Source organism: Sinocyclocheilus anshuiensis, unplaced genomic scaffold, assembly GCF_001515605.1.
Source record: "Sinocyclocheilus anshuiensis isolate Anshui unplaced genomic scaffold, SAMN03320099.WGS_v1.1 scaffold2845, whole genome shotgun sequence".
Lineage (NCBI taxonomy): Eukaryota > Metazoa > Chordata > Actinopteri > Cypriniformes > Cyprinidae > Sinocyclocheilus > Sinocyclocheilus anshuiensis.
Window position 1 is genome coordinate 129,830 of NW_015538120.1, and position 8,944 is coordinate 138,773.

At 41.6% G+C, this 8,944-nt stretch overlaps 2 protein-coding genes across 2 annotated transcripts in view; both read right to left on the reverse strand.

Annotated features, from left to right (window-relative positions):
• The window catches only part of LOC107683677 (b(0,+)-type amino acid transporter 1), a 166,608-nt gene that overhangs the window by 124,163 nt on the left and 33,501 nt on the right, over window positions 1-8,944 (reverse strand). The window contains exon 4 of the mRNA XM_016479750.1: window positions 8,700-8,824. Within this exon, the coding sequence (XP_016335236.1) occupies window positions 8,700-8,824 (125 nt within the window). The remainder of the gene's footprint in view (window positions 1-8,699; window positions 8,825-8,944) is intronic.
• LOC107683676 (uncharacterized) lies at window positions 1,335-2,598 on the reverse strand. Its single transcript, XM_016479749.1, has 5 exons — window positions 2,484-2,598; window positions 2,166-2,397; window positions 1,924-2,058; window positions 1,741-1,830; window positions 1,335-1,662 (listed from the first exon to the last, which is right to left on the reverse strand). Exons 1-5 carry the CDS (start codon window positions 2,495-2,497, stop codon window positions 1,387-1,389), a joined length of 747 nt encoding a protein of 248 aa, XP_016335235.1. The 5' UTR covers window positions 2,498-2,598; the 3' UTR covers window positions 1,335-1,386.

Sequence of the window (8,944 nt, forward strand, 5' to 3'; positions counted from 1 at the left end):
TGGGGATCAGGAGCCCTCCCTGGGCTTAACTGGGGACCAGGAGCCCTCCCTGGGCTGAATTGGGGATCAGGAGCCCTCCCTGGGCTATACTCGGGAACAGGGGCCCTCCCTGGGCTGAACGGGGGATCAGGGTAGCGCTTACGTGGTGCTGGCACTGGAGGGTGCTCTGGAGGAGCAGGCACAGCAAAGCGCTTTCGAGGAGCTGGCACTGGATTGAGTTTTGGGGCTGGAGCCGACACTGGAGTGAGCTCTGGGGTTGGAACCGACACTGGAGCGAGTGCCACTTGAACGTCTGGCGGGCTTGCCACATTATCGTCCGGTTGCCTTGCCACATGATCGGCCGGCGGGCTTGCCACATGATCGGCCAGTGAACTTGACTTGGGAATGGCCGGCTGACTAGACTCGGGAACTAACATCGCTCGTTCCTCCATTTGGACGGGGAGAAACGAATGGGAAAACCAAACCAAAACACTATTCAAAAAACGAAAAATAAACACGGGTAAGAAAGGCGCCGCTTACTTTTGTTCTTGTGGTCTGCTGTTCTGTCACGTAACACAAAGGAGTGAGGAGACGCAGGAGAATTCTTCAAATATGGAATTTAATCATCAATCGGCAAACACAGAAACTAAGAAGACATTTAAACACACGGGGAACTTCGGAAACACATGGATTGACGTTTAACATCAGACAAAGAAACTAGGATTGGGAACACTATTTAAACACATGACTTGATGAGGGGAAGACGAGGAACACCTGGAACTAATGACACAATGAACATTGAAGACACCTGGGAACAATACAAACTAAACGGGGACAGGAACTTGGACCGGAACATACACGTGACACCGCGCTCCGAGCATTCAATAATCACTCCGCTCCAGCTACGCTCCGGGTTCTAAAGTATTTCAGTATGTTTGAAATATCACAGTTCTGTTCATAACGTATATTAAAAGAAAAAACTAAAATTAATAAAATAACAGGAGAGTTTCAAAGTGGCTTATTGGTAGGGTTGGGTATCGTTTGGGGTTTTTTCGATACCGGTGCCAAATCGATACTTTTAAAACGGTACCGGTGCCAAAACGGTGCCTGAACCGATACTTTAAAAAAAGCCACAAACTGATGTTGGATGACTCAAGAATACCTTTTTATTGGACAAAAAATTTCTTTACATTGAACAATATATTAAAAGTTTAAAGTATACATGAATATATAAGTAAATACAAAACACAACAACAATAAAACCAAAGCCACCTAACCCAACTACAATAATTTAACAGCTTAAAATTTCAGCAATTCTTTTGCAGAAATATGACCATATTTGCCTTCTCTGGCAAAATACGACACCTCCCCTGACTTATTGCATGTCCTGCACAGGAGAAAACTCTCTCAGATGGTTGCCGATGAGGCCTGCACACACAGGTATGTGTTTGAAAGTGCAGACAATATGGGAAGACTGTCCCGCTTCCCCCACCACCAAGCTACAGGGTCTTGTCCTGATGAGACTGAAGGTAGACCTTTGTAGATCTCAATCTCTTTATGGGCCTGTTCAGCTATGGAGATGGCACCACTTTTAGAGGTTGTTGCCTGAAGTAACTCTCGGTCCTCATCCTCAAACAGCTCTTCTAGGGCTGACTTCTTGGCACACTTCTCGTGACATGGAGACTGAAAAAAAAGTACTGTTTAGACAAACTTGCTTCAAAAATATATTCATTTTAAATAGTCTATTCCAATATTACTTACATGTTCCTCTGCCTTCAGTGACTTGTCCTCCTGATGGTCATCCAATCTATCTTCCTCAATGTTGTGATCCTGAAGGACCTCCATTGGAAGCTGCAGAAATAATGTTGCACATATAAACAGCAATACTTTGTTGTAGAAACTGTAACATGACACACATGGGAAATAAGACTGAGCATAAAATACCTGTTCTGTTACATTGCAAACTGCTGCTTTCTCCAACCGGCCCCAAGCATCAGCAGCAACAGCACATCCAAGTTTGCCTTTGAAGCGAGGGTCCATCAAAGTGGCCTCCTGGAGGAAGTTCTTAATGTCTTCATCCTGTAATCAAACATGACAAACTATTTAGTGTCTAACAGTTAAAATTGTGATTTGCCTTCTTTCTTTTTTTAAGCATAAGCTCTTAATGAAATGAAAATGGAAAATACCTGATATAATTTCTCCTGATCTCCCCAGACTTTCTCTTTCAAAGCATTGATAAACACTGTGTCCTGTTCAGCCACGGTGAAATGCTCCTCCAGCTTAGTCAGTATGGGGAGAATTTGGCCGCATGTGGGTGACTTCTCACTGGATACACAGAGGGTTGAGGTGTACAACAGCTTCATGATTTTAACAAAATCCTCTACTTTCTGGAAGTCGTCATCTGTGAGTCTTTCCAGTCTGGGACAAAAAAGAAAATATGAAGATAAGAATAAAAACCAACTATTGCTACTCATTGTTTCACAACTGATCTTTTTGTCTATTACTTGTCTTTCTCCATTGGCTTCCTGAGTCGTTGGTCAAGTGATGCTGCCTGGATGGCCTGGTACTACTCCACCATCAAGAAAAGAGAGTTCCACCATGTTCTGACATCCAGAATTATGTTATGTTGTGGCAGATCTGAAACACAAATGCAAATTTTGAATTACAATCTACTGAAGAAGATGCTTGAAACAAACATAACTTTCTGAGATATATAATGACTACGCTACTTATTGAGAAGTTGCTGCTTCTCCCGCAGCACGATCTTAGCCATGGAGGACCTCCTGAGCCACACTACAATAGATCGAAGTCTGGCACATCACTTTGTAATGGCACTGATGCTGTAAACCTTCTGTGCGAACAGGTTTAGGGTGTGGGCAAAGCACCCCACCTTTAAAAGCTTAAGATTCTGCAGTGCAACATCCATATTGCTGGCGTTGTCTACTGTGGCAGTTATAACTTTAGTGTTTATCTGGAATTCCTCCAGAATGCAATTTATCTCGTCTGCCACCATGAGGCCTGTTTGTGACTCATACACAGCTTTGGTGTTTAGCACCTTTTGCTTAATGTGGCCTTCACTGGTGTAGTGCACAGTAACTGTTAAATAGTGGTCCTGTGCCACACTGGTCCACCCATCACATGTGATAGCAGCCTTACTCACTTGTGCTAACTCCTGAATAACATTTTGTTTCTCAACGGAGTACCATGCAGGAATAAGAGTGGTGGACAGATCATCCCTGGATGGGGGTCGGCAGTGAGGATTAAGGGCAGCAGTCATTTCCCCATTAAGGATTAACATATTTTTTGTTTTTTTTGTTATTAATTATATATTAATATATATTTTTTTACAAATGTAATAACACATCAGTTAAAGAAAATATTTCTCCTTTAACATATTTAACAATTTTTTCACATTACTTTTTTTTTTTTTTTTTACCTGAACAATTGGGATTCCACAGTGGAAAAGGAATGCAGTCCCTTCACCACAAATTTGGTCACAGCCCTGTGGAGTTCCTCCACCTTCTCCTTTTTTTCAAAGTAGCCTTCTTTGTCATGGTAAATGGGGTCACTGCTGTAGTACTACTAGTACTACTAGCTGGAGAGCCAAAATTATAAACATAATCCATGTTACATTAATATTTTACAAATCGTTTGATAATTTGTTAGCATGAATGCAAGATTTGCATTTTGCAATTAACATTACATTAGCCTACTACTAACCTGCGGAAGGGCTGCTGTCGTCATCATAATTGGTGGACTCCTTTTTGCTAGGGTTGGTATGACTGGGGCTGGGGTCGTCCACACTGATAGTGCCAGCTGATGTCCGCAAGCTGTCAAACACGGTGCATCCCTCTGCTTTCAAGTTTATTCCGTGTGCCCTCAAATGTTTCATTAGGTTTGACGTGTTTCCCCCTTTACACGCAACTGTTGTAAAATATTTGCTGCACGTTGCGGTGTCGGAATCCTTTCTTCTGAAATATAGCCACACTTTAGAGTGTTTCGTTTTAGGCATTTTAATTTAAGCGCGTTTAATGTAGCTAGCTAAGCAAACGGTAGACCACCTGCTGCCGTCAGAGCAAGTGTAGTTGCTGCATTCACGCGCTTCTCGGATGGTCTCATTTCCCCACATTTATCTTGAAATGTGAAAACAAAATGGACAGTAACATTACTACAAAGATGTCTTAGATTTGTATCATCAAAGCTTTCCGACGTTCACATGAGTTTTCTCATTCAGGATATAATTTTTCTGATCATTCTGACACCCCATGAATGCAGTATTTAAATTTAACTAGAATTTAATCATTCGTGTTGATGAATCTGATGCTTCTTACGTCAGTTTCATAGCACCAGAGAACAAATATTTCAATCGACAGTTCAGGCATTGAAGTGGCACCGAAATGAGGCACCGAAATTCGCGTTCTTATTTTGGTCCGGTACATACTGGTCATATAGGTACCGGTGCCGTATTGGCACCAGATTTCGGTACCCAACCCTACTTATTGGAGCACTATCGTGCAAACCTTTTCCTACCACATTACAAGCTAATAACATGGTTGTTGTCAGCATTAAAAGGTATAATTGGTGCTTTTTGCAGTGCACATTTTGTTTGTGAAGGATGAAAATAACAGTACGTTTTCGTCAGTTATTTTACCTACGGATCGCTGCATTTCTTACAGATTTCTGCTCATTCGAAATCGGATAGCCTACAGATGAAGTAGCACTGTGTAACGATTCAGTGCACTGAAGGCGAGCGTAGTGAAGAACCCAAGTGCTGAAAACATGAACAAGAAACACAACCCAAAACACCACATTACACACTGTAAGATTGCATTTGTTTGAAGCATTATTGAGAAAGCGATTGCGCGTGAATGTGTTGTACCTGTTTAAATCATTCTCTCACCCGAAAATATTCAGTATCTAGAAGGAACAAACAAATTCTTTGAGAACTATAACTTCACGCTCATGTCCATTGCTGTCATCATAGCCTTCACATTCTTTCTAATTTGAGTGATCCATCTGTATCAAGCTAACTAAATATATTTATCATGTGAATTATTTCTAAATATGCAGTTATATTACTGCCCGTTCGCATGAATTGCACTCGTGGCGGAGCGGCAGTGGAGTGCTCTTGGAGCGAGTGAAAACCACGACGCTCCGAATTTTTAAAAATCCGCTCCTCCTCCATTCAAAATTACACTGCTCCACTCCGCGCTCCGCTCCCGGATGCTTTGATCCCGGAGGGCAGCCCTGAGAGCCCGGAGGCTCACGAATGCCCAGCCACCTGTCCGCTCCTGCCTCCTCCACCGCTGTCGTCTGGCACCCCGTCTGCCCGCCCTCAGCCCACCATCGGTACGGTGCGAGCCCCGCGGGTCTGCCAATCTCCATCGTCACCGGGGCCGGAGCATCCCTCACCTCCGCCTCGGCCCGTAGACCCAGCGGCTCAACCTCGGCTCCTAGCTCCCTCACCTCCCAACTCACCCGTTGTTCCACCAGCTCCACCGGGCTCCCTCATCCCTCCGGCTCCACCTTGGTAGGGCGTCGACCTGCTATCGCCTCTGGACTCCGCTCCTCTGGTTTCACCTCGTCTCCCCATCCCACCGGCTCCATTGGGCTCCTCCCTCCGGCCAGCTCCACCTTGGTCCTCAGGTGCTCCAGCTCCTCCGTGGATCTCCGGATCTCTGCCTCCGCCTCGGTCACAAGAACCCTCGGCTCCACCTTGGCCCCCCGGATCCTCGGCATCACCCTGGCTCGTTGGCTCTCCGTCTCTGCCTCGGCTCCTCTGCCACCTGCTCCGCTGCAGTTGGTTGGCGCCCTGGAGTCGTCAGCCATTCCTCCTCCATGGCTCCTCCCTCCGTTGGCTCCACCGTGGGTCGCCATGATGGCTGTGGCCTGGGTCCCACCAAGCTACTCCTGCTCCAAGTCCCTCCTGTCGTCTCCCTGGCTCCTCCCTCCATCTAATCCGCCCTGTACTCTGTCTGCCGGCGCCCTCCCGGGTGTCCGTCCTCCTCCTGAGCCTCCTCCCAAATTCCCAACTTCTCGCCTTCCGGGAGGGGGGCGATATGTCACGTCCTTGGACTGTCAGTGTGTTTGTTTTCCTCCCCATGTGTTCCCAGTAACCTAGTTTTTGCCCAATTATTCTCAATGAGTTGTGTATTTATAGTGTGGTCTGCACCTTGCTTGACTTATCACTTGTTCGGTGTCTTACGTCATGTTGTGCTACTCCGTTGTTCCTGTTCGCCCTGTGTTTCCCTCCTGAATGATTAAAGACTCTCGTTTTGTATTAACTCCTCGTCTCCTCGCTACTCCAGTAGGCAAATTGTGAAAGTTATAGCTTTTAAGAGTATGATGATTTATAACACAGTGAACACATTGCATCCACTTAAGTTACAATGGATTATATTTCTCATAGTTATAATGTATTGTAAGTCGCATATCTTGCCATCTTTCTTATGCTACTTTACTTAAAGCAATTAAATACCACTTATAAGTATAGTAATAATAATAATAATAATATTTTTTTTCTTTTCTGAAACAGCCATAAGATAAGATATCAAATCAGATGAATGTGTAATATGACACATTTGCTTTGAACTATTTTTACTGTAATATCAGTTTGATTATTTTGATTGTTCCCCAACAGACAAACTTACTATAAGTAACTTTGCAAGTTCGTCAACATTCTACCTAACCTAACCTTTGCCTAAGCCTACTAATACTCTAATGATAGTTAGTTGACAAGTAGTTGCAAAGTTGCTTATGGTCAATAGACTAAGGGAACCATCAAAATAAAATGTAACCTAACACATAAGCACTGCATTTATTTCAGTTGAAATTATTAACTATCTCACATCAAAATTAATATTAGCCTCACAGGGAACACTCAAATAACACGCCACACCTAACCACTTACAAGATGTAGTAAGATACTGTGCAGATCTTAAATAAACAATGTCAAGATATATTATAAATAATCATAATCTTAAAAGTTATAACCACAAATGTGTAAGCATTATAATGTATTATAATTGTTGTTATGATTATTTATAAGATGATATAACATATTGTAAGGTTTTTATAATGCATTAAGCATTCATTATAATGCCTTAAGAATACCCTTATAATGTATTATAAATATGGGCTTCATAGAAACTGTTACTGAACTGTTGAAACTAGAGCTGTATCTTGTTTACTTCTGTCAAAACAACTGCATTGAACATACCTGTCTGAGTGCCATAAATATTATTTTTCCAAAGTTTGCATGCCTATAACTCAATAAATATTAAAGATATAGCAATATGATTTTAGATTCTAGTTCTTAATAAAGTTTCCTTTGGAATCTTCACTTTCAAGGCCCTACATTGTTCAGTCCCAGAGATATGGGGGTCTCAATAAGGGTTCTATTTTCAGTGCTTGCAAACCAAATGTTGGTCACTTTGTATACAGCTGATACTTATTGTATTTAAAGCAGAATGTCTGAAGAATAAGTAATGTTGAAACTAGGAATGCATCTTGTTTCCCTCTATCAAAAAAAAAATGTATAGGACATACCTGTTTGAGTGTCATAAATATTCTTATTCAAAAATGTGTGTGCCTGTAACTCAAGATGTATTAAAGTTATATTAATATGATTTTAGATTCTTGTTCCTTAGAAATGTTTTTAAGGCCCTGTATGGTTTAGTCCTACATCTTGGTGCAGCTCCATGTCCAAATTGTTGTATCCTACCCATTTTCACACCAAATGTGGTTTCGCGTTTATCTAGTCAACACTGCTGCCAATGAAAATAATAACAGTAACCCAGGGTTTAGGAATGTACAGTATGACGCATCAGATTATGAATGACGAGGATTAATTGTTAACTCTAGGTAAAGTATGAACAGTGTACAATGTAAAATACGATTACCCAGGATCCCATTTACCTGGGGTTTAGAATTAACCAGTGTTAATTATTTCAAGTGTGAGAGACCTTAAATGTTTGAAGTATTATCAGTGGTTATACCAAATATGCCCTTTAGCACTAAGACTACGCTCACATTATATAACAAAAAAAGAAGAAAAAAAAGAAAAGAAAAATAAATTCTAATAATGAATCCAGATTAGGCAAATTTTGGTTTATTGATGTGAATGCAATGTGTGGTAAAAGCAATCACTTTTCCCTATGAGGTCTAGGATTTGATTCAAACATGTTACAATACTGTGTGTTTGAACTCTTGGTAGCTTGGTAACTCTTCGTAGTTAAAATGAACAAAATCCCTTCTTGCAAATATCCCTGAAACTGATTCAAAAATAGAATCTTATGAATAGACTACTGAGAGAAAGATAATGTCCCTCAACTTGACCATTTCAGTGCATTTTTAGCACTTCGACAGGTATGTTCTGTGCATATTGTTTTGATAGAGGGAAACAAGGTGCATTCCTAGTTTCAACATTACTTATTCTTCAGACATTCTGCTTTAAATACAATAAGTATCAGCTGTATACACTCTAAAAAAAATGGTGCTATATAGCACTAAAAGCGGTTCTTTGGCTTGTAATCATAGGGGAACCACTTTTAGTGCTATTTAGCTCCTATTTTTACAGGTGCTATATAGCACCTTTGTCAAATGGTGCCATGTAGAACCATAAGAGGTGCCATATAGCACTTTTTCTCAACAACACAGACACTACGTCCATGTTTTTATACAGTCTATGGTTAAAAGTCATGCAAAATCAGGCACTATACCTGAAGTAGTTCACTAGGGCCTGGAAGTCTCCCGGAATGAGAACAATAAGAGCAATGATTGTGTTGAAAATGAGGGCTGGAGAGGGAGTAAGCCTGCACATGTGAGCCATGGCCAGGATGTCTGGCTGAAAGACAGGAAACATATTATTTTAGTTTTCTAGATCTAGATAGCACATGTACAGGTGCATCTCAATAAATTAGAATGTCATGGAAAAGTTCATTTATTTCAGTAATTCAACTCAAAT